The sequence below is a fragment of the Centruroides vittatus genome, unplaced genomic scaffold (assembly GCF_030686945.1).
Source record: "Centruroides vittatus isolate TY-2023 unplaced genomic scaffold, ASM3068694v2 contig_717, whole genome shotgun sequence".
Taxonomy (NCBI): domain Eukaryota; kingdom Metazoa; phylum Arthropoda; class Arachnida; order Scorpiones; family Buthidae; genus Centruroides; species Centruroides vittatus.
The window spans coordinates 3,217,386-3,244,939 of NW_027122456.1; the positions used below are offsets into that span (position 1 = coordinate 3,217,386).

Here is a 27,554-nt window from a genome sequence, read left to right on the forward strand (position 1 = left end):
GGTGTGTATGAGGAAGATATAAAAGATTGTTTTATAATTTTCAGTTATCCAAAAGTCTAATTTATACAAGACTGCAATGAAAACAAGCAATTATTTACTGTGACATTGTCACAATGCTGGGCTGTAATCTTTGATCACATTTTTAATTTAAAATACAGTAGAGCGTCATTTATCTGAATCAATTGGGGACTAGGGTTGTTTGAATAACCGATTATGTACGAAAAAATACATTATTAATATAGTATATTAGTATATCCCGATAATAATACATTAATATAGCCCGTGCTGAAAATTTTCTCTGTTGCGTGTCACTTTGTGTTGAATTTTTGTCAATGTTAAGCCTAATGGAAATTTTTATAATAATAATGATGACTATTGTATCGTTAAAAATTATTTCTTTATTTTGTACAAACAAAATAAATATATAGAAAAATATAAAAACAAAAAATTTATACTTTAGAAGTTAATCTATCATCAAAAACATTTGATTCAGCATGACACACGTCCCGACACAGTCCGACTGGAACGCTTTCGGTTAACTGATGGTTTGATTGATTGGTGTTCGAATAATCAATGTTCTACTCTATATGCTTTCCACCTCAAATTAGTGGTGGCTTGCCCCTGTACATCATACTTTTCCTTTAACAATACTGTTGTGCTAGTCTTTTATCTAATACCTTCCAGAGGAAAATTTTTGAATTGAAATAACATGACTTCTGGTTTGCATTGAAAATCTTACACAGTTGATTGGGGCCTCCTGAGCCCTAAGGTTCCCATACCTGGTCTCATCTTTCATCTACTTAACTCCATTCTCAAGATTAAGGAAAGACAGACAGACGACAGAGGAAATTTATAGGTCTACAATTTTTTCAAATTGCAGCCCAATTATGGAAAATCTGCAGTAGTTGGCATATCTGATAAGGTTACTATGAGTAGATTTTATAAAATCCAATAAAAAGATGCTATCTTAAGGCTGGTTTACATGATATGACTACCACTGACACTTTATTGCTTAAAACCACAATAAACTTGAACAAATCCACAATTTATTGGCAACCTTGTTATGATAAGTCTCAAATCATGTTTCAGAAAATCTGTTATCTTTTGCACATCACATTCTTGAACCAATCAATGATGAGATTGAAATCGAGAATGATCATATCTTGTCACTCTTAGGCAAAACAAACATTCTTGCACACTTTTAGAACAACACACAAGTTGTATTCCTATACATCAAGTAAACATATAAATCACTGAGAAATCTTGTTGATGTTTTTCGGTGTAACAAAATATCAGTGAAAGTGGTTTTGTGTAAACCAGTCTTAAATATATAGAGTTTTAATTATATCACGAAAGACATTTGTAATTACCTTTGATACTGTTTATCTGTATTTTCATCAGTAATGGAATAATCATAATCAATGTCATTACTGTCATCATCATCATCTTCATAATAAACTGGTTTCTTCTTAACAGGTGATGGAGGCTTCATTTTATACTGACAATTTGTGCAATACCAATCACCTTGAGGAATTTCCTTTAAAATTAAAATAGTATAAAATCAAAGTTCAAATAAAAAATATATAACAAGAAAAAAACCACTTATTAAGGGATTAGGTTGTTTTCATTATTGATTAAAATAATGTTCTCTAAAACAACTTATATGTATAAAACTTTATATATGTGTCAGAACCTGGAGTTGGGAACAGTTTAAAGGTTAAAAAACAATTGAAAATTAATTCGATTTTAAAATAATATTTTATTTTACTTGGGAAAAGGAGAGAAAATTAATGAAAATATAACATCTGCAACTTCCTCTGATTCACAGGAAAAGAGGAGAGTTCCTGCTAAAATTTTAGTAGGGAATGAATGAATCGTGAACTAACTCTATTGGTCCACTGATTTCTTATAAAAGGTGGAAGTCACCTTTTATAAGAAATCATACTTGCTTTTAGTCGTAGTTCAAAATGCTACTAGCCACGCAGAATAGTTAGCCCTTTGAGTATGTTCCCACCTTACATTCATAGATGTTCCTATCTCAAAGAAGAATAAAGCAAGACATTGCTTTCAAGAGAAAGGCTCTCTCACTACCTCCATAGGTAACCATATTCAATAATGTAAGCTCTCTCTTGTTTGGAATAATTTGATTTGAAAATCATTTATGTAGTTGCATATATTTAGGTTCTCTTCTGAGATATTACAGTGGAACCTCAGTATATGACCTTAATCTGTTCCTGATGTTTGGACTTATACCGAATAGGACGTATACCAAACCAACCTTTCCCATAAGAAGTAATGTAAAAATGATTAATCCGTCTCATGTAAAAAAACCCCCTTGATATGATATGTAAATGGGGTTGTAAAATAATTTAAACACTGTTTGTGCACATTAATAAAAAAATAAATTTTATTATAGATTTTTAAAGTTATTACAGTATATTGTATTATATTATTTAAATCATTAAATCAAAATCAAATCAAATCAAATGCTCCTTAATACTAATAATATGTTTAGTACTTGATTAAACCCCTTTTGCAACGTTAGCAGATTTAACAATATTTTTTACGATTGTCAATATCGTCGTTCTCAGAATACAGTATGCAACAGTTAAATCTGGAACATCCATGCCACCTTCATATTTCTCAACAATCTCTTTTTTCATTCCATTGTGATTCTAGTAATTTTTTTTTTTTTTAGTTTTCATTTGCCTTTTTGCAATTCACGATTAATAAAAGTAATAAAATTTTACTTACAAATTAAAATCAGAAGAAATTTAACAAAGTTATAAACTGTGGGACCGCGAACGTCTAGCCTGATCTAGTAAACCGATAGTGCTACTTGTTCATAGATGGCACATATAATTGAATCAAGTCGTATACCGAGCAAAATTTGTTTTGTCCAAACAGGACATATTCGGAATTGGACGTATTCTAAAGCAGACGTATACCAAGGTTCCACTGTATAAGGATATTATTATATTTTATTGCTTACTTGTAGAGATGCTATATAGAAATGTATTCATTCTTTTTATTATATTTCATTATGCAAATAAATATAGATATATCATTTGGTCTATTTTCATTTCTGAATCAGTAGCTCCCTTCATAATTATTATTTTGCCATTTGGATGAAATTAAAAGAATCCATTTTAATCTAGAGTTAAGATGCATCAATTCTTAACTGGTGTCAGTACCTGACTATAGGTGAGTGAATCTTACCATTCACTCAGCCTTTAATTAATTAACTTATAAACCATCCTGAATAGTGAGCAGGGATCTCATGACTCCTGGATATCACACTTGGTGTCAGGAGTTTTGATCTCTTTACAGCTCTTCACTGAGTTCTCACACATACATATATATAAACTGAAAAGCTTTTTAACTTTCCTGCAAGTCAAATAGGAGGTTAAGGGGACTAGGAAGTAAGTCCAATAATTTTCAATTATACTAAGGTATAAAATTTAAACAACAAAAGCTTAAAAAGAGTAATTTTGTTTGAATAATGAGAAATTAATTTCTCTATTTTAAAAATATTTAAGTTTAAAAAACACACCAGCTCAAAGTTAAATTGTGTATGGCACCATCTGTTACAAGATTTTATTAAAAATAATTATTATATTATTAATCATTATAAAAAAGGAGGAAACTTAATTTTGAGAGTCTAGACAAGTTTCTAAAATTTATAAATTCCAATAATAAGTAAAATTTTTATTAAGTATGTGTGATCCTACTCAAAATATGACTCATTCCCTTCTATATCTTCCACCTCCTTAATCTGTAATTACAGGTAACCCCCGTATAACACGGCACTTTTATAGCATGGATTCACTCTGACACGGTTCGAGAATTTGGTAAAACCCTCGTACAACATGAAATGTAATAAATTTTTATATACTCAAGTACTAATAGTTCACAAAAATTATTATTTTCGTGAACTATTAGTACTTAAGTATGTAAATTTTCTTTTCTTGCCTTCTGTCGATACACATGGTCCTTCTCGAAACTTGTTTTAATGTTGCCAGATGTTTTTTCCTTACTCCCTACTTGCTTTATTCTTCATAAGTGCTTAGCACCATATAAGGAAATTTATAAAGTTCTTTTAACTAAAAGCAACTATCTAAAATTACATACTTTTTGCAAAAGGCAAAGCATGGATCTGAAGATAATGCAGAAAAATGCTCAGAGGATAAGGATAACTTGCCAAAAAGAAAATGCCCTCAGTTGAAAGTGCTTAGTGATGATGAAGATAACATTGTTTAATTTACAAGGTATATTAATATGTATCACTTAAGAAAATTTTAATAAAGATATTATATTTTCATAATTAAGATAAATATCATGTTTTTTAATTTTTTGAACCTAACCCCCCCTTTTCGTACTAGTTCTTTGTTTCGTATAACACAGCAATTTTTTGGAACGTAACTCCCGTGTTATACAGGGGTTACCCATACTAAAATTTAATAAGATCAATATCTCTCTATATATAGAATTTAGCCCTGGCAAGTTTCAAAATTTTTGGTTCAGCCAGTCCTGAGATATAATGCAAGTCAGATACTGACACAGAATTTTGCAAAGTTTTTTTTTTTACTTTTTGGGCTCCTGGACTATCAAGGTAAAAGACTGGAAGTCAAAATTTTGCCATTTACCATACTTTCCCTATGTTATATGTTACAACAGTTGAAAAAATAAAAATTTATTTAAAATCTGAATGTACATTTAAAAAATTCTAATGATTTGTAACATTACCTTGTAATTAATAAATTTTCAGAAACAGACATAGTATTTAATAATAATTTTAATCTTTAAATACTGTAAAGTAGACTTTACAGTATTTAAAGATTAAAATTATTATTAAAACAACCCTGAGACATGTTTTTAAACTGATAACATTAAGTAGTTTTTAAAAAAAGTTGCTTTTGCCATAAAATACAGAAATTGAACAACAATTACAGGAAATTCTGGGATTCATTGACTAACATTAAAAGAATATGTTAAAATAATAAGATAATAATGTATTATCATCATCCTGGCTATTATAAAATTGTGACAGCAAATTATAAAACTATTGATATATTTTTATAATTTGCTGTCACACTGGAATTTTTACTATTTTTGCATATTGAAGTATAGTAGTAATCTCCAATAAAAGGTTGACTCTTCCACAGAGTTGTAAACTGTATAAGAAAGAAAAAAATCATGAAGGCATTATTTTTATGTTAAAACAATTAAGAAAAAGAACTTGAAGATTAATCATCATCATTTAATATATACTTCATCCCATACTATTTGTCTGCTATCAACTTTATCAATTCCAGGAATTTAAACAATTGTTTATTTGCTCAAAATACATCAAAAGTAAGTAATGCTTGAAGTATTGGTTTAGACTAATAGAAATTGCATATATCAATCACTCTGGACTGATAATATAATTAAAAAAAGATTAAAAATTCCATTTACCAAAGAAAATAAAAACCAAAGTTTTTGTAACATTTTTAAGTTGTATATTTTGGAACTCATTAATTTAAATAATAATATTCCCAATTTCATTCCTGCTCTTGCAGACAGATGATACTACTGTAGCAAGTTTTTATATATCAATAATACTGTAATTGTTCTCTTCTACTGATATTATTTTGTAATTTTTTATGGAAAATAATTAATTCAATAAAATTTGTAAATTTCAATAACTAAAATACAAAGAAAAATTCTTACTTTAAGAGGCGGTTTTAAACAGTAGAGATGAAAACCACGATTACACTCATCACACAAAAGCATATTTTCACCATCACCTTTCCTTCTGCATATTTTACAACGAGCTTGCAAAGCTGATAATGACCACACTACACTTTTTTCAAGAGTTGCTAAATGCAAAAAAAGTTGAGAGAAACTAGTGCATGTCATTAATGAGTCTTGCCATCTTTCCAGGGGATTGCTTTTTATTTTTTCAGATGATGAAAAATTTCTTGCTAAAATTTATAGAAAATATTAAAATTAAAACAAGCAATTTCATCTGATTTATATTCATTTGTTTGTTAACAAAAAAAAAGAAAGAAAGAAAGAAAAAAACATTATCAGTTACTTATTGTATAAACAGTTGAATCACTTTATTATAACCACCAGCTAATATCCAGAATAACTGCCATTTGCAACTTGGACAGCAGCTAGACTGAGAGGAGAGTAATTCAATAGGATGCTGGATGGTTGCCAAAGGAACCATGTAGACTGCAAGACTGCATTAGGTCTGATAGTTACTGAAAGATGTTTTGTGAGAATCTACCAACAAACATGATGATAGAAGTGGTAGTAAAGGTAGTTGATTGGGTTCAAGTCTGAGAAATTAAGGGGCCAGGGAAGTGTCCTTTGAAGTCTTGGTCATATTCTTCCAACCACTCCAGACAATTCTGGCCATATGACATGTCACTATCGTGTTAGAAGATCCCATCCACTCTAGAGAAGACAGTCAACATTTATGGGTGTACTTTATCTGTAAGGATGGATACATACCCAATTCAGTTGAGTGTTCCTTCCAGAGGTAAGAGTGGTCTCAGACAATGCCAAGACAACATTTCCCCATATCATAATGCTGCTGCCACCAGCTTGTATTCTATCAACAATAGGTGCTGAGTATTTCTTCTCAGAAGTTTCTTGCCTGACATGCCAATGTCCATCCATATGATGGAGCAGAAAACATCACTCATCAGAAAAGGGAACCCTTTGCCACGCAGAAGAGGTTCAATTTCAGTACTGCTACGCAAACTAAAGCCATTTCTGCCAATAGACCTTCATCAGAATAGGTGCAGACCCTCACATGCAGCAGGGTTTGCTGTATTGTTTGGTAGCCCCTGGTTCATTTGGATGATGAGTTGCTCAACTGTAATGTGCCAGTCAGCTCTCACATACCTTTGAAGCCAACATTCACCTATACATCAATGGCATGTAGTGCACCAGTTTCCACGGTGTTTATCCAATCACAGTACACTTTAACTATAGCAACATGTGAACAGTCACAAACATGTTCATGCAGTTTCAGGAATACTACCACCCTTGCCCCAAAAGCTGACAATCATCCTCTTTTTCATCTAATAAAAATGTACATTTTAATCGTAACAGCAATGATTGATATATTTGCACATTGTGCCCATCTCACCTTATTTACATACCAAACCAGCTCATGATACATATCTTATTTCATTCGCTATAGACTGTAGACATCAAATGTAGGGAATGGTCTTATTAATATGACTCGACTGTGTAATTCATCCCAACCCCAAACTTGTGTTACTCATCAACTCATTAGATTCTAAATATACCAATGATGTTTTACATCTTTAGAAACTAGCAACAACAGTATACAGTCAAACTTAATTTGAATTTTTGGATAATTAAAATTTTATAAATTTCCCTGAGTTTCCCTATTAATTGTAATGTAAAAATTACCTATTTAATGCAATTTCCCCCTTAATTTTTGGAGCTAGAATATCCTCAAATTTTAAAAATTATTAAAGTTCAGATATTTGAAGCTAGAATAGCTTAGTTCACACTGAGTGAATAACAAATTCAAAGTGTAAAATGAATGCATAACTGGCCTAGACTGCAAAAAGCAAAAAACATCTGCAAATTTTGAGCAGCCAACCATTTACAAGAGAGGAGTCACCAGTAAAAACAAAACAGTTTTGACATTGTTTTTGCCATATTGCATATTTGTTACAAAAAATAATGAAAGTTAAAAAGAAAAGGATGTTGGGTGAGAAAAATGTTTAAAAAGCATAACTTGCAAGGATATCACATTAATTTTGACATCATCTCTGTTGTGTGATGAATTTGTAACTATCTTAAAAACTTCCAGAAACAGCAAATTTTTTTTTTGCCAGAGAAAAAAGTTTGACAGAAATGACATCATGTATGACATGTTACTCACTTTGTTTTTTTTTTGTTTTTGCCAGCAATTTGCTCTCAGTGTGAATTAAGCTTGACAAGTAATTATACACTATATCTGTATAACTTAATAATTATTAATTAAATTGTTTAATTAGAATTATTTTGCACGCCCCTTGAACTTCAAATTAACAAAGTTTGACTGTGTATCAAAAATAAATCAGTTAAAATTTTATCACACTTCTAATTGAGCTATATCAATAATAATTCTTAATGTTTTCATAAATTGTAATATGAATAGTTTGAAAAACAAAAATTAATAAAATATATTTAACGAACTGAATATTAATACAGTGGACCTTTGTTATAGCACTGCTCGCTATACCATGCACTCGGTTATACCATGGGTGATGTTCGCGACACGATAAGCTCAAACACGTTTATGCAGGTCCATGCGGCATTAGTGAGTAGCGCATTTTATTGTTACTGCGTATTGAGTAATTGTGTATGTATTGAGTTCCTGCATGTATTTTGAATAGTGTTTAATTATTGTGTGCATGATGAGTAAAAGAAAAGCCTAACATTATTGCTAAAGTAAAGAGCGAAGTTTCGAAAGCAAACATAAAAAGAGAATATGGCATACCTGAAGGAACTGTAAGGGGTTGGATGGCAGAGGAGACAAAATGGAAATCATTTGTTGATAAGTTTGACTAAAATGCTGGGCTTACTCGAAAAAAGACAAGACTTGGAAAAACTCAAAATGTTGACGGTTGCCTCTATGCATGGTTTGTGCAAAAAAGTAAAGGTATTCCTGTATCCAGAATTGCTTTAAAGTTGCAGGCTAAAAAATTACATGTAAGCTTAAAAGCAGAAAAAGATTCTGACAGTTGGTTGTGGCATTAGCAAAAACGTCATAGCATCTTCCAAATTTCCATTTCTGGTGAAGAAAGTCTAGGGTTATTGAAGGCACTACAGATTTTTCCAAACAGTTAACAATTTCCAACAAGAAAGAAGGGTATACTGATTCACAAGTTTATAACTGTGATAAGACTGTATTGTGGGTACCAAGAAGGTACGATGAAGTCAGACTGCCGTCTAATTTCGGTTAACAAGTCAGAGGGACTTGCCCAGGAGTCAGAAATGACTTATTTTTCTGTAGGGTTTCCCGCAGGGACGGGACTACTTTTTCATCTGGTCGAGTGTAGGAGGGAATGTGGAGTCGTGGTAAGGTGATAGGCGAATATTTGAGTAAACAAGACACCATTTAACAAGATAACAAGATTTATTGGAATAATAATAATAATAATAATAATAATAATAATAATAATAATAATAATAATAATAATAAAAACATTTACAAAAATCTAACATTTAAGTTGTGACATATATAGATAGCTATATATCCCTAACATGCGAGGAGAGTGAGAGAGAGTTCACATTGGTGGGTTCCATACCTCTTAGAGAATTCGATTTTGTGTAGAGTCGTTCTGAATTCTAAATCTGTAGGATATCCAATTCCTTTCGGTGTAAGAGACGGTAATTCTTTAGTGCAAGAGACACAAGGCACAAGATAACTCTTTAGGCACAAGCAATGCCGGATGACGATCGACTCCCCCAAGGGGGGAAGGAAGCATCTTATATAGCTTTTTGATGGGAAAATCGGTCATGTGAATGTGATCAGGCCATCAGGATTTAAAACAATATGGCAAATTTGGACGCTAACTATAAACTTAACTTAATCTTCCTTACACACCGGTGATTCAATCAAAAAATACACTTATGTAAAACCAGATAACCGGAGTGGTTAGTATTCGGGTCGTGCAAACGTTTTCGTAGCCTCTTCTAGGCTCTTCTTCAGGCTTAGTAGTAATAAATTCGAATATATTCCTTTTTGAAAGAACCGAGTTTCGAATTCCGTCACGTGAAAACGTTCCAACATATTTTTTAAATGAAATTCGAAACTCGGTTCTTTCAAAAAGGAATATATTCGAATTTATTACTACTAAACCTGTAGAAGAGCCTAGAAGAGGCTACGAAAACGTTTGCGCGACCCGAATACTAACCACTCCGGTTATCTGGTTTTACGTAAGTGTATTTTTTGATTAAACTTAACTTGCAAGAGGATCTGTACACAACGTAAGAAAATGGATAGTTGACAGTTATATGGCCAGGGACGCATATTTTCTTAGCTAGGAATTTTTTTCTATCAAGGTTGTTTATAATAGGGGAAAATTATTACAATTTTAAGTCCATGGAATTCCAAGATTTTGAGTCCAATGGAATTCCAGATCTCACTATTATATTACAGAATGTTGCCAAAGAAAACCTTAGATCTAAAAAGTAACCCACAAAAGGCAGGATTAAAACTAAGCGAGGAAGGATAACAGCTTTATTTTGTATAAATAAAACTGGTAAACACAAGCTGACACCACTCATTTTAGGTAGAAGTCAAAACCCTTGATGTTTCAAGTCGATGAATATAAAATCTCTGCCAGTTGTTTATAAAAACAGTGTAAACACTTGGATAACTTCTAACATATTTCATAACTGGTTTCACAATTCCTTTGTTTTCTCTGTGCAAAAATTTCTGAGAGGATTGAGTCTAGATCCAATAGCTTTGCTTCTCTTAGATAATTGCCCAGCTCATCCACCGGCTGATAACTTTGTGTCTGATGATGGTAAAATAAAAGTAATGTATCTTCCAAAAAATACTACTGCTCTTATCCAACCCTTAGATCAAGGCATTATTAGAGCTTTCAAAACAAATTACCGAAGAGAAATGATGAAGTCATTATTAGCATCAGACATTGATGTCAACATATTTTTAAAAGAAAATGGATCTCAAAGACGTGTCCTACAGCATTGGACTTGCCTGGCAGGCAATCACATCAGAGGCAATTAGAAACTGTTGGAAAAAATTAAATGAATATAATAATCAAGTTGGTCTTGACCAAACCACAACACATTTAGATTCAGCTTCAGATAATATCTTCGCTGAGACTGAAATTTCTCATACCCGGGAAATATTGAATGAGTGAGAAATAACAAATGATTCTTTGACTGATTGGTTAGATGTGGATGCTAGAGAAGATTTTGTCCAAATATGACTGATGAAATGATTATTGAATCTATTTGCAGTGACGAAGATTGTCAAGAAGAAACAGAAGATGAAGAAAGTACCAGTGGGATAGATGATAGACCGCCAACAACCAAAGAAGCAGTAACAGCCATGGAAACTGTTATAAAATGGGTTGAATCACAAGAAAATATTAACAATGTTGCAACAAATTGCTGCAATTAGCATCTTTCAAAAAGAAAACAATACAGAAGTTATCAAAAAAGCAAACAAATAAAAACTCACTTTTTTAAAGTGATGTTTTGTAATTGAAATGAATACATAGATTTTAGTCAAGTTATAGATAGTGTTTGTCTTTACATACAGTATGTACTTAAAGATATATAACTATATTATGTGAATTTTAATAAAACACTGAATAAATAAATCAGTTTTTTAATTAAAATACAAAATATGTATGTAGTTGATGGGATGTTTCAGTATATAGCTCAAATCATTCTGAGTAAATTTAGTGTGTTGCCACTGCACCACTTGGTATAACACAGTTCACCTTATAACGCAGGTGTTGTTTTCCGCCTGACATGCGCATTATATCGAGGGTCCACTGTAATAACAACAACAACATTAAAAAAAGTAGGAATACTTTGTTTCCTAAATCTTGTTAAAATGACTGACCTTTTATTTCTTAAAATTTTGAAACTATGAACTGAGGAGCTTGATGAAAAAACAGTATATCCCAAATTAGGAAATGTGTATGAATTTGCACATATAATTCTTTCACAAAAAGTCTCCAATTTAGTCTAGCATCATCACTGTGCCATAACTTGACATTTTTGGTAACTCATCATCATCTTAGTCCACATTAAGTTTGTGGAACTCTACTGCATTGAAAAATAAATAATGAAATGAAATTTGTTACAGTTTAGTTATCATTACATCTTTATTGTAAGAAATTATTACAAATTACACTTGAATGCTTATCACAAGTTCATTTTCCATACGACACATTATTGTAATTTTTAGTTTCTAGATCATATTTCCTATATCATCTTGTTTCTTTATACTTTCCTTTTTATGATTAACTGTATAGATACACAATAACTGACATGCCAGCAATCTTCAACAGATTATAAATTAAAAACAATAAAAAAATAAAAACAGTATCAAAAGATAAATCATTGGCCTCTAAACAGCTAGTATGGAAGACAGGTATAGAGCCTCATAACAAAAAAATATGTAGAAAAACAAATAGTGTTGGATTGATTAAACATGTAATCCACATGTCTAATGGAGAGTTGATGTGGTATACATCCACATCCACAACATGTATAATCTGTGGGATATGCAACTGAACTATAAAAGTTCCTTAAAGATGGATTGATGATGCACAAATCCAATAACAACTTGTGTTTTTGTGATTTTGCAAAATATCCTATTTTGCCATCAAGCTCACAATTCATAACATAAGCAGCAGAGAATGATATTTTGCTTTTAAATTTTTACAATGCATTTTTTCACTTTCTAAAGAGCAGCTAAATGTTGTTTACATTAAATGTAGCAAAACCATAATAATGAATACTACTAAATAATAAATTAATATTGAAAAATAAAAATATACTAACTGCTATTGTCTTTACTTTCTTCATTTTTTTGTTGTTTTATTTTTACTCTTAATTCTGTAGATCTTTGATTGGGTTTAAAAACAAAACCTAAAATTAAAAAATTGAAGTTTCATTAAATGAAAGAATTAATTTTTATCTTAAATAATATTTATGTAATCAATATAGTTAAAACTTTGTAAATCTTATTACTGAGTTAAAAAAAACTTATTAAAACCTATTTGTTTTAATAAATTTTTACAAAATTTAAATAGAAAAAAAACCTATGAACTTCTCTTTAAGTAAGATTTTAAAAGTAACAGAAATTAAGATTTTTCAGATTAAATTTGAATGAAAAAATAAAATTCTAATACAGTAACTAAAATAAAATTACCTAATGGTGGTTGCAGATACTTTGCATCAATTCCTTGAGATACCTGTAAAATAGCTAGTGCTAATTCTTTCACTTTTTCTTTCAATGACTGTGAAACTGTGGATTCCGTATCATGATTAAATTTATTTGACAAGTCTGCAATTTTAAATGGGGCTTCTGGTCTGTAAATTAAAAATGAATCATCAATTAATTACACAACAGCGTCTACTAAATTAAAAATGTAAAATCCAAAAATAAAATCTATCTAGAATATTAATGAGTAATATAAAGTTTATATCAGATTTAGAGTCATTTTCCAAAGCAAACAAACCAAATAACAACAAACACTAGACCTTTATTTTAACTTTTTCCAAAAAATTCCATTTTCAATAGTTCCAAATGCATTTTGCCCCTTTTAACTGGGCTCATCAGTGGATCATAAAGATCTAGTATTTGTTGTTATTTGGTTTGTTTGCTTTAGAAAATTATTCAAAATCAGATATAAAGTGTATAATATTACTCATTAATACTCTAGAGATAAATATATAAGTGCTACACACAAAACCAATATCCAGCAAGAACTATAAACTACAAAAAACAAATGTTTAATATGGATGTTAAAATGAAGTTTTTTATTAATTGAGAAATTTAAATAAATTTTTACAGAATTAAATATACAGAATTCCTTGTATAATATGGTAGTTACGTTCTGAAAAAGTGTAATGTTATGCAAAAACACAGTGTTACATTCCAGGAGTTAACAAAAAATTATTCTCCTCTCCCATTACTAAGAAAAATATGTTTATTAAAGCAATCAATAATTTATTTCCAATCATAATTAAAAGTATCATATTACATATTAGTATCAATTTTAGTTAAATAAGGGCATTTTCTTTTTACAAAGTATCATCATTTCCATATTTTTTATTTTTATCATAAAATTTTTTTATGAATGATGAAATAAAAATATGTTATTAATCAAAAATTTGTTCTAGCTGGTTGCATTTGTTCAGTTGAGTACCGAGTGAACTTTTTTCCAGAATTTGTGATTGGATACAGAATTATTCAAGTACTGAATTACTGCTATATTTCATTTGTCATTTTACAAATGATTGCTCACCTACAGTTAAAAAAACGACTTATGTTTAAATAAACTTTACTAAATATAAAGATTAATCTATAAAAACAAACCACAATGACAGTCTTAAAAGGTTAAAGTCTGAAATAGAGATGGATAGTTCCAGTTGGGACCATTCGAAAGGAACTGTTCTAGACTAAAAACTATAAAGAATTGTTCCATACAGCATTGAGACAGTTCTAAGTTGAAACTACTAACAGGTTCTTCATTCTGTACTTTTATGAATACAATTTTCCATGGGACAATGAATTCTTTATCTGGATTTGAACTAGTAAAAATGTTCAAATCCAGATAAATCAAGTTAGTTTAGAGTATTTTAAATTTACAAAAATAATTTTAAAAATAAATTTATGAACTCTAATTAATAAAAATATAAATTTTTATTAGAGTTTGTAAATATTTGTTTTATTATTAATCGACAGATGTGTCTGGCATTGCACATCCAAACAGGAAAATCATATTATAAATTTGCTTATTTTAGCTTACAGTTATGTTTATCATGAAATGTCAAGGAGATCAAATCAGGGTAAGAGTAGGGTGTCTGAATTTCATGAAAACCTTTATTTTCTCCAGAGTCTCAAAGAATAAGCATGAAAAATTTGGCATGGCTTCAACAAAGGGTTTAAAAGTTAATAAGGGGGAATGAAATCAGTGGAGGGGTAAAGAGTCCAGGTTTTGTGATAGACTATTTTCCTCAGATTCTGAGTAAAAGAAGAATAATTTGGAGCAGCGTCTCTCTCTATTCTTGTTTTTTGGTCAAACATTTTCCATTTTACAGACTGTCTAGTCCAACAGACTAAGCAATTCCAACATTAGGATTCTAAGGAACCACTTAGCCTAATTGTTATGAGGAACAGCCTAGCTTAACAGTTCTGATGAACAGTCTTGTCCAACTGTTCCAAAGGAACCATTCCAGTTCCAGCAGCAAAACTAGTTATCCCAACTCCAGTCTGAAAGCAGCAACAATGACACCTAGTTGATAGGAAAGTCAGTGCAATTTTTCTTCCTTGTTCTATCAGTTTTCATTAGAGTAAATCCAACAAAAAGCACAAATAAATTTGAAAATTTCAATATTATAAAATCTATGGGCAAATTTGAGATAACGTGAATGCTTTTAAGGAACAGAGTCTGAGCATTATTTTATTTTCTGTTTTCATTCTATTTTGTTTGGGGTTTATGTTTTGTTAGGACGAAGGTTCCCCACCACTCGCCTTAGTAACTAAAAATAGAAGAAAAGTAAAACCAACTCATGGTAAAGACAAAGCGCCACAGGAAAACTCATGCACATTTGCACTCCCTAGCGAAAAAAAAGTTCCACAAAGAAAAGAAAAAAGGGGGGACCCCATATGCACTAGAAAAGGAACTTGCTAAATCATAAGAAAAGTAAACTTCCTGAAAAATGTAACAAGAAATAATGTAAACGGTTAGTAAGAAATGTCGGAAACTAGGCTGCCAGAAAGAAAAAAGAAAAAGATGTTAGTTGTAAGCATGTAAATGAGGGGAGTGACCCCAGACGGTTTGTGATGTCACCTCACAGTATAAAGCCAGTATGTTTTGACAGAAGAACAACAAGGTGAGCTCCCGATAGCAGCAAAACGAAATGAGGTCCAGATAACAACCGAGGCAATTCCAAGGTGATAAAGATTAACTTCCAGAGAGGGAGAGTAAAGTAAGGATAAAGGATAGATCCAAATTCAGGTTCTGAATATTTGAGGTGACGGATAGGCTTATATTAAAAATTACAAGATAATTTGCTATTAGAGTGTGGCGTTAGGCCCCATTTCTTGCTAAATTTAATAATTATAATTTAATTAAATAATTTAGACCAAACTGGAAGAAAAGAATCGGTCCGAAGCGGGACTCAAACCCGCAACTCCTGCTTACCGTGCAGACGCGTTACCAGTTACGCTACCCGGACCTTTGGTCCAATCTCCCCTTCCAGTATATCTAAGCATAAGCTACGACCATCGACGGCCATTACAATGCCGGCTGGGAACATATCAAGTGTCCACGTCCTCCCAAGGCACTCAACCAGCCATCGCAAGCCCGGCAAGGCATATATATACAAATAAACAACAGCCAATCTGTAACATTTGATAATTTCGGCTTTGGTTGGTGGTAGCTTTATATGTTATGGGTTGGCTGATGTTGTTTATTTGTATATATACGCCTTGCCAGGCTTGCAATGGCCAGTTGAGTACCTTGGGAAGATGTGGGCGCTTGATGTGTCCCCAGCCAGCGTTGTAATGGCCGCCGATGGTCGTAGCTTATGCTTAGATATACTGGAAGGGGAGATTGGACCAAAGGTCCGGGTAGCGTAACTGGTAACGCGTCTGCACGGTAAGCAGGAGTTGCGAATTCGAGTCCCGCTTCGGACCGATTCTTTTCTTCCAGTTTGGTCTAAATTATTTAATTAAATTATAATTATTAAATTTAGCAAGGGATAGGCTTATAGTCAGTAAGAAAGTTTGTACATAGTTCTAAGTGATTTTTGTCAAGTTCCAAAGGGGGAATAGTTTATAAGTTAGGTAAGTAGCTGAATTGATATTGTCGGTTCTGATTTATTGTTGATTTTCCATTGAATAAATTGTTTTTTGCTTGTTACGAATCTTGTAAATAGAATTTACTTGAGTTGATATTAAATAATTGATTTTTTACCTTTTGTATTTACTTTTTTCGGTGCACGCAAAAGTCCAGGATGGCAATTTAAAACATGAATCTATGTAAAGTACCTGTTAGGTTAATGGAAAACTTACCAGCCACAGTTCTGTGTCGGTTAGCAATCTATCAACTAAATATAGTACTTTACATGCTTACTTAAATAAATAAATAAAAATTGAACAAAATTTACACTTAAAAATTGAGAAATTTTGTACAGAGTATTTCCAAAACAGTATTAGAGTGAAACAGTAGTAGTGTTGTATGGGGTTATACCTGTATTTTAGTTAAAAACTTACTCATTTATTCCTGTTTTTTTATCTTGAGACACCCTGTCAATTTTTCTCTCTAATTTCAATCTCCATGCAAGACGATCATCAACCTATAATAAATTAAAATATATCAAAAAATGAATTATATATCTTTTTGATAAAATATTTTACAAATAAATATATAATTAATTTTTTTTTAAATTTTTGTTTTCACTATCTTTTTATGATATATTTTTAAATTTTCATACTTTAATGCATTAATGTGTTATTTCATAAATCATGTTTTTTTATTCTTTAGTTTTATCTGTACTTCACTGTGGGATTTTTGTTAATTGGGGGTGAATACTTTTGCCAGCTGGCAGTTTCTAATTATGTAAAATAAAATAAGTTGTGTACAAAATAAGTCATTAAAAAGTTTTGACTTTACTTAGTTCAATATTTATTTTATATATTCATAATATTAGGATGTCCTGTAAGTTTGTGGTCATTTTTAAACACCCCTATTTAAAGTTCATAACCATGTCATATTTTTCCAAATCTTACATTTTTGGTGCCAATTTTTAGACATTTTTTCCAGAGAACATTTCTGTATACTTTGTGATTGCTTTGCAATTTAATTTTTTCGTAATTTCAGAATTTCTGAAGGATCATTTGTGCTTTTTTTGTGTCATTACTGAAAACAAGGATAAAATGTATGAGCATCAACCAAGTAAATTTATGAAACTGAAGATCAAGGGATAATATCAATATTGGCAACAATCAAATGATTCAATCATTCTAATGACTGCACACTATCTTTGAAGACAAGCCCCATTCTGTAAGGCTACCAACCGCATACAAGCAAGTCCTACTCCAAACTATTCAACACAAGCCAACTACCAGTAATGCAGATTGTTGGTTATGCTCAGGACCTCAAAATCCATCATCAATGCCATTATCTTGGCTTTTCGAACACAGAGCCTCAAAAACTGTTGTACTGGCAAGCACAGAAAATGATTGATGCTGGTGCTAAATTGTAACTAGAGAGGAAAAAAAAACCTATTTCTTAAATCTTGAAAAAGGAAACCAATGGATACAGCCGGGTCAGATGGCAGAACAATTGTTAAAAGAAGTAGGTTCAATCACAAGTATATGCTTTGCAATTTGGTGAAATTTTGAGGGACCAGTACATAGGAAGCTTATTCCTGATCATCACTATGCTTAACAATTGGACTGGGTAATTGATCAGTGCTGGGTAAACACTTGCTACCCAGTGCTGATCAATCATAAGCTATATTTGCAACAGCAATATAGTCACCCTGTCTTTAAACTAAATATCAATGAACACATTGTTGCCAAAATATTTATTCAGTGACACCATTAGTTGCTTTTTTCTTTGGACTGTTACATTCAAAACAGATATACAAGTTAAGTTCACTAAGAAATACTTTTATAAACTGCAATTTAAATGCATTAGCTTTTTTCTCATTGGTTGAAAAACTGATGTTTTGAAGCACATGATTGACTACATTCATACTTATATGCAGATGTATGAACCAAATAGACACAAGTACTCTTATGTGTATGCTTATACACTTAGATTAATAATGTGCATCCATTATATATATTCACATTCCTTCTAACACTGAAGACAAAGAAAAGTAAATAAGGGCAACATCTATTTCAGACTCATAAAATTAAGGGACAATATTAGGTAATTACCTAGGGATTAACTCCTTTTTACCCAGGGAAGCATTTATAAATAATAAAGGCTTCCCTGGCTCATCCTATCTCTCTCAAAATTTTTATTGTTCTAATTATGAGAGTCATATTATAGTCTTCTGGTAAACAATTAATAAGATGATCTTGGAATACGAGTGTGTGTGTGTGTGTGTGTGTGATGTCAAATAATGCCTTTTGAAAAAACCTTAAAAAATTCTATTAGCCAAAACAACCTAATCCAAACTTTTTTCATTGTTGATCTTTGATGATGTTATTTCATTTTATGAATTAATAAATTCTTACTTAACTATATATTTAAATTTTTATATAATAAAAATTAAATATAAATTAAATAGATAATAAATTAAAAGCAATGATTTACATAAAATGATAAAAAAAGCCTCTATTTGTAAATATAATACAAAACATTTAAAATACTAAACATGTCAGTTGTTTAATAATATTAAAGTATATTAAAATGTTTAATATTAGTATGAAACAAATCAATAGTAGTTATCTAAATTACCAGTAACATGGTAACTCTCAGCATCAGCAAATGCAAACATATCTATTAATGTTTTTGAAATATTGTATTTTAAACAAAGTTAATATTTAATTTTTGGAATTAAGCTAATTGATTATTATTGAATCATTTTGAATATTAAGTATTAACAATAAAGTATTTACTGTGTACTTATATATATATTAAAGTAATTTTAACAATTACCTTTAGTTTTCCAAGATAACCAGCATGTAAATTGTCTTCCATTTCTAAAATAGCATCTCTCAAAACCATTTCCAAAGCTTCTTCAGGAAGCATACAAGCATACTGAGATGGTTTATTACTTTGAGATTTATTTCCTTGTCGCTGAGATTTACGACGTTCCTTGTACTGATAATATTCTATTGATTCATTATTTAATAAATGGACAGGACACTTTTCTAAAGACTTTTGAATATTTATCTTATTATTAATTAATTCATTCCTTAAATTTCTTTCACGAAACCCACGAGTATTAAGTGCTGCTATCAGATGATCTAAATCTTCAGTTTTATGATAAAATGACCATGCAGTTCTTTGAACAGTTTTTCCATGTACTGGACAAGTTAATGAACATGCAGTACAAACACCAGAAACTTTGTTATCCTTTTTTTGATAAGAACTTTTGTCTTCTTCACACAGTTGTTTTCTACATAACGAATTATTCACATCAATTCTATACAAAAATTCTCGTTGAGCAAGTTCTGATTCAGATATTTTTAATTCATCATTATGTGAATATTCTGTTGTTTTTCCATTCAAGGTAGTGTCTAGTAAATCAGATGATTTTACACAATTTAATTCATTATTATGATTTTGTGCTGGATTATCAATTAATTCATTCTCCTTATCACTATTTGTACTTTTTTCATCAGACGACGATTGTAAAAATTTCTTCATAAAAGGTAATGGAAGTTCATTAGAAAATGATGGATTACAATTTGGATTATAAGGTGTTGGTACAGGTTGACAATCTCCTACAAATGGATCATCATCCTCAACAAACAATCCTGCAATTGTTTTAAACATCCAAAATCGACGATAGGAACGATCTCTTCCCAGTAATATTACATCTACATCATTCTGGAGATTACTTATGCTATTTTTTACTTCAGATATTTTATTATCTAGATCTTTTCTTTTATTTAATGGTTCAAGTAGTTCTTGTTGTTCTTTACGTGTCATTATTTTATTTGATATTAAATTTGCTATTTTATTGTCTTCAGATTCTCCAGATTCATTAATTAATTTTCCAGAACTGAAATTTAAAAATTTTAAATTAGTTTTTCAACTTCTTTAAATAGGTTTTTCAAATATATCTATGGAAAACTAAACAAATTTGGAGATTTAAAATTTTGGTTTTTTAAAACAAGTATGTAGTAAAAACTAACAACAGAATCTCACTAAATATGATAAAAAGTATCTTACATTCAGTTTTGATTACCACCATCATAGACAATTGAACATAACACATTATATTATTCAAAGCTTACATTTACTGTTTAATACAGAAAACTGAAAACAATATAGTACTTAAAGAATTAAATAAAATATTAAACTACTATTCCTAATGGATACTATATAAATCTTATCAATCCAAAAATAAATTATAATCACAATATTAAATTGAATAAATTTTTAAACTATTATTATAAAAATCATTGTTTTATATATATATATATATATAATGATTTCAACAAATTCAAAAACATTCTTCAAATACTTTATTTCTAAGTACATTTTAATATATGCTGACTTTTTCAAGCCGTTTTTCAATGAGGAATGTATATTACATTATTAGTCTTGTTATGTAGACTATAAATAAGGTAAAATGTAGCTTAGCTTACATTTAGCCTTTTCAATAAATATTTGTTAGTCATGATGTAAAATTATTTGATAATTTCCAATTCAAGATCTATTTGTGATCAAATGCACTCTCTCCTTTTAGATATCAGCTATAAATTATTTACTGAATCATATAATAAAGAAAATATTTTAACTATGTTTTCAATTTAAGAATGCAGAAATTTTTTAATTTATATAAATTGCTCTATTATACAAAAATACTACTTATAAGAGAGAAATTAAAAATTGATTTGGACAAACACTATTTTACACTTACGTTAAACTCAAGTAAAGTACAGTACATTGAAGCACAAAATACAGAGTGTACCAGCATTTACCTACCATTTTGACTGACATAGCCTCAAAGTGGGAATGTTGTAATATGCACAAACCTGTTCAAGAACAGAAGCCATCTCAGTAAACATGGAGCATTAGTTGGCTGTACATTGTTTGTTATTAAGATCTAAAATGGAAGTTCTGTTGTCAAGATACAGAGTACTTAGGTGACACTTCAATATTGGAAGACACAGAGTACCCAATCACCACATCATGAACATTACATTACATAAAAAGAGTAGAGAGGTTGTCTGTGTGCACAGACTTTACCACTAAGAAATTAGAAGTGATGAAATTGAAATTAGAAGAGGAAGTGATAGTAAGTAGGGATCATGAACAGGATAAAGTTTTGCACTATGGCTTCTGTGTTAGATAAGAAATCAGGATGAATTGTGAAATCTGTGCAGATGCTGAAAAACATTGAGCATGTAAAAAGTGCTGTCGATCCAAGCATTGTTTTTTTTTCCTTTGGAAATTTCTCAAAAACAGTGTTTTAAACATGCCTGCCAGATCTAAACACATATAAGCATAAAATTATGGAGGAAATTAATGCCATACAAGCACCTACACTGTTGCAAGTGATAAAAAATGTGGTCAACAGTGAATGAGCGTATGAACTTGGAAGAGTACTATCTATAGTATCTAAGTGAAGTTATATATACATCAGACATGTATTCTTTCATTATCACTATTGTCAATAAATATGATCAATAAGTGAATGCATATATGTTTCAAAATGGTAGGCGAACACTAGACATCCTGTACTTTTCTTTTACAATTCTACACAATTTTTTTAGTGTATGTTAATAAAATATATTTATTGAATCCTGAAGATGCTATTAATTTGAGCACAGAACAGTATAAAACAAGTCATCTCATCTCAATATATATTTAGTAATTGTTAATATATTTATATTAGTACTAGAATGGGATATCAGTATACAACTTTCATTTAGTAAATATGCCTGTAATATATTGAATTATTGTTTATACATATTCAGACCTGTTTAAGATGGTTTGAAATATGTAACAAATTAAATTATGTCCACGATAAGATGAGATTTATTAAGATATAAAAGTTTCATTAATCTACTATAACACTATTCTACCTTTACATTTGATAAAATATAAATTGAAATGTAATAGGGATAATGCAAAATTCAAACAATATTTAATAAATTGGGAGGTTATATTTTCTATAATATACTGATGTAATTATTTCTAACTAAAAAAATATACATATAGCTATTTTCTAAAAGTAAATTGATTTTATTTCTTTATGTTACTTGTGATACAAATAGGAAAATAGTTATTGTAAAAAAATTATCAGACGGAACTATAATGCAAAAAATTATGTATATTTTTTTCTCCCTCCAAAGTCTGATTTTTTCCCTTTTTTTTGTTAATAGAATATAATTATTTTACATGTAAATAAAAAAAAAAAATAAAATAGAAATTTATATTTCATATTATTTGTAAAATAAAAACAAAACCTATAAATACCAGTAACAGAATTTAACAAAAACTCCAAATGTTTTTGGCCTTCACCAGGACCTGCTTCAAGTTTTTTAATGAAACAGAATACCAAAATGGAATGTTAGAATGGTAATATTCGAAAAATCAATTTTTAAAATTTCAAATACCTCACAACATAAGCCAAATTCATACAGTAGATGATCATACATTTAGGATTTTTAGTCTATCTACCACATGAATTTGGCTTATGTTGTGAGATGTAAAAGACTGGACTTGACGAAATTTTTGTCTTTAGTGTGTTAAATTAGTTCAAAACCCAGTTAAAACAAATTTTTTCAATTTAATTACCGGAGAATGATTGCATCTCTCTCCCCAGGGTCAGTTCCTTTCTCAGGGGACTCATCAAATGTGTCACCGGAAACTAACAACAAATATTCACCATTGGCTGAAATAAATAATGTGGCTAAAAAGAGGGCATTGAAATCAAAGGAGGGGGACCCGTGATATAAATAGATTGAATTGAGGACAAGAAGGTCATTGAGAGTCTGCTGATCCACCTCCTTTTGTGAGTGCTCCATAGCCCCGATCCTTTCGTCCACCAATTCCTTGACCATCATTCCCAACCATTTCTGCAGTCTCCAAACCTGACAAGCCAACATAATAAACCTGAATTCTTTCCACGATCCAGGATGACCCTGTTCATCTATGATCTTCGATCTACTTCCTCGACAATCAACACTTCAATTAAGGTATTTCATATTGTGCGTAATATTGAAACTCTCTCGGCTAGGAATTTGTTAACTTAAATACACAATCACGTTACACTATATAGCTTTGTCTGATTTTAGCTGCTCTTTAGAGCTAAAGTGAACTCACTGTTGTTCTGTGTATACATGTAAATAATTTATATAAATAAACAGGTATTTTTCCTTTATGAACAAGTTGAAGTGTGCACTTCTTTCAGGGCGTTGTCTGTCTCCACCTCGGATCCCTAGTGTTTACATATGTGACCACTCACACACAATCGGAATAGCAGCCGAAGATTTCTGTATCAACCTTAAAGGATACAGTGGTGTCAGTCCTGACATAGGCATTACCAGTCTGGTGCCGACCCACTGGTCACAGAGGTATTCGAAATTTTAAACACTGACTTTTTGAATAATATTGTTCTAACATTTCTTTTTTGAATTCTGTTTCATTAAAAGAAGCCTTGGTGAAGGCTGAAAACGTTTGGAGTTTTTGTTAAAATTCTATTACTGGTATTTAAAAGTTTTGATTTTATTTGACTGCTCCAGTAATTTGAAAAGGTTATAGTTGTAATCCTATTTGTAATTTATTCCTATTTTGTATCAAAACAGGAGGCCAGCAAATTAAATTTTGAAAAGAAGTTGAAAAATCATTGTTTTAATGTTGATCAGAGTACAGCTAACTAAAATTTACATTATTAATCTGGAAGAAATCATTCACCTTTCTTCTATCAAATTGCATTTTGTTAAATAAACATACAAATTTTGTAGTTTCCATTTCTTTCCAAACTGTCATTAAAAACAGTACTTTCTAACCTAGATAAAAAAATTTACCTTTCAATTTCTTTTTTATAAGCAAGTTGTAACTGTCTCAATTCAATTTTGGCTAAACGAAGTTTTTCATTCTTTTCATCAATGACTTCATGAAACATGTCATATGTCAAAAATTGGTCTATTAGTACTTTGAAAATTTTCAATCTATTTTCTGTAATATAAACAACATTTTTAATTAATATGTTCAACAGAATACAATGATATTGTAATATAATTATAATTCATTCAAGTAAAATTTACATAATCAGAAAAATTATTTATATATACAGTAGAGCGTCGTTTATCCAAATCAATTGGGGACTGGGGTTGTTCAGATAGCAGATTTTTTCGGATAACCGATTATGTACAAAAAATATATTAACCTATCCGATGTTGAAATTTTTCTCCGTTGCATGTCGCTTTGCGTTGAATTTTTGTCGATTTTAAGCCTAACAAAAATTTTTATAATAATAATTGAGGCTATTGTATTGTTAAAAATTTCTTTATTTTGTACAAACAAAATAAAAATATTGAAAAAAAAAAAAAAAAAAAAATACTTTAGAAGTTAATCTAGTATCAAAAACGTTCGATTCGGCACAACACAAACCGACTGGAAAGCTTTCGGTTAACTGACGTTTGGATAAACGACGCTCTATAGTAAAATGCCATTTTAATTTGAGGAGAGGGGGGAGGAAACCAGGATGAAAATAACATTTACAATCTCAAATATTTAACAATATTGTTATTTATCCCTTTCTGAAACAAATGTAATATAATAAATGATCTTGAGCAAATATTATTTATTAATAATCACAATTCAAGAGTGAAATTGTAATAGTTTTGCATTCATAGAAACTGTCTGTCATTTGTTGGTAATCATAAATAGCTTTGCTGAACATAACATAGTTTCACTGACTATGTTATATAGCAGAGAGAGAGAAAAAATGATTTCCACTGGCAAGATTTAATTTTTAATTTTCATTACATAATAATAATTTCTTAAAAATATAAACTTATTCTATCAATAATGAAGATTATATAAGATGGAAAGCAGCAGCATCTAAGATTTAGAGTCTAAGCCTTCTGTTTCCAACAGTATCAAATAAATTACAGGATATTCAGCAGTCAGGAAGGCAAGAATATTTGCTATTCAGCAACAGTAACATTTGAATAATAACTTGGCGTTTGGCCAAAAACCCTTATTTGGTCCATTCCTTGTTTACAATATATGCATACTATTCATATAAAACTGATGTGTGAACATTTTTACACACAACAAAATTTTATGTACATATTTAATATAGACAAATTATAATTAATTTCTTTAAAAATCTTATGATAAATTGAGTAGATCACATGAAAAAAAAATCAAGTAACAATACCTGTTGATAATTCATACACAGATACAGATGAAAGATCTTTTAATAATACAGGTTCTTCCAATTTAAATAGAAGTCCAGGATCATCCTCTATATAATCAGGAACACTTTGCCGTCTATCACGTTTAAATTGTGAACCAGAAGAAATAAGATGAATTCGTAACATTTCTGTTACAGTATTGGAATCTAATGTCAAATTTATTAATGTAGATCCTACAAAATAATAATCAGTTTATAGATACTGGAAACTTGTTATATATTTCATCAAAATTTTAAATTTATGTTAAATACAAGTTATAAACTAGAATAAGAATGTCTTTATTCAAGTATTCAAACTTTTAAGTCGTAGTTGCAGTTCATATTATTTTCCATTATGTAATTTTCCAACTTAAAAACTTTTTGAATTTATTTCATACACAATCATTATTTCAAATTATTATACAAATATAAAAAGAACTGATAGTAAAAAATTCAAATAAAATCCTTAAAACAATAAATTAAGATTCTAAGAAGTCAAAGTATTAATTGTTTTATTAATAGTAGTTTAAAGCATCTAAAAATGCAAAATAAAACTACTCTATTGACTGGAGTAAGAAAAACATTTAAAAAAACTAATGACAATATATATATATAGAAAAAAATAATGTGCACAAAATTGTATTATAATTGTACTTGACATCATCAAGTGAAATAAATTGTCAGTTATCAGTTACAGAATATAATGTGTAGTACAGTAATACCTTGAATTACCGCGAACCTGGAGTTATGCGATTTTCAAATCTCGACGATTCGTCTTTTGTTTGAGCACCACGCAACTCTTGATTACTCATCCCCCCAAACTATTGTTCAGCTTACATGTTCGAACATGTCGTGCAGAATCAATGCATAACTACAATTTATTTTGTGTTATTTATTTCTGTGTTTGTTATATCTACGGAGCCTTGAGAGACTCTACTATGTCATCCAAACGAAGTAGAACTGATTCTTCTGCATCAAACAAAAAAAGGAAAACTTTATCTTTGGAATGTAAAGTTAACATTATTAAAGACTTCAATACAAAAACGAAAATTTGTGAATTGGCAAAACTTGATCATTTAGACCCAGTTCAATCACATCATCGAATGACAGTTGGAAACTTGACAGAAGGCCTCAGTTTAATTGAAAAGGGGTTACAAATTTTAGAAAACATAAACTCCAACGAAGGGCGCATTTCTTCTACAAAACGAGAAATAAAAAAATTATTAGCATGCTACGAGGAAATTTTGTGGGAGAAAAAATCTTTGAGCCGTCAGACGAATTTGTTAGATTTTATGAAGCCTTTTACATCAAAATAACTTTGGTTTACGATTTTAATAGTGTAATTTGTTATACATATATATTATCTAAGTTTTTATTAAACATTTTTTTCTAAATTATTGTTTTCTTTAGTCTCCAGCCCCAATTAAAAATAATTTGTATGTATTTATATGCGAAGTTATACCCTGACTTATGCAAATTCGACTTACGCGATTATCGTTCGGTCCCACCTATCGCGTAAGTTCGGGGTATTACATTACTCATTTCTATTTGGTCTTATACAAAGAAACATCTTTTTTAAAAGAAATGAATTTAGTTTGTCTTAATATTTTTGCACAATCTTTTACAAAAATATTTCATTATATTTAACTTATTATTTTGAATTATTTAAATTCATAGAATTTTTAATCTAAAAAGTGCATAAACTGCAG

General features: G+C 30.1%; 2 protein-coding genes across 3 annotated transcripts in view; both read right to left on the reverse strand.

Moving 5' to 3' along the window:
- LOC136980687 (dynein axonemal heavy chain 2-like) overlaps positions 1-14,608 on the reverse strand; it is a 647,596-nt gene extending 632,988 nt beyond the window's left edge. Inside the window, exon 1 of the mRNA XM_067276853.1 lies at positions 14,599-14,608. The gene's annotated coding sequence lies outside the window, so the exon portion shown is untranslated. The remainder of the gene's footprint in view (positions 1-14,598) is intronic.
- The window catches only part of Acf (ATP-dependent chromatin assembly factor large subunit), a 99,946-nt gene that overhangs the window by 5,242 nt on the left and 67,150 nt on the right, over positions 1-27,554 (reverse strand). For both annotated transcript variants that reach the window (XM_067276866.1, XM_067276865.1), the window contains exons 13-20: positions 25,831-26,040; positions 24,470-24,620; positions 19,419-20,490; positions 17,018-17,100; positions 12,944-13,104; positions 12,574-12,660; positions 5,713-5,966; positions 1,371-1,537 (exon numbers count right to left, since the gene is read on the reverse strand). In XM_067276866.1, coding sequence (XP_067132967.1) covers positions 1,371-1,537; positions 5,713-5,966; positions 12,574-12,660; positions 12,944-13,104; positions 17,018-17,100; positions 19,419-20,490; positions 24,470-24,620; positions 25,831-26,040 — 2,185 coding nt within the window. The remainder of the gene's footprint in view (positions 1-1,370; positions 1,538-5,712; positions 5,967-12,573; positions 12,661-12,943; positions 13,105-17,017; positions 17,101-19,418; positions 20,491-24,469; positions 24,621-25,830; positions 26,041-27,554) is intronic.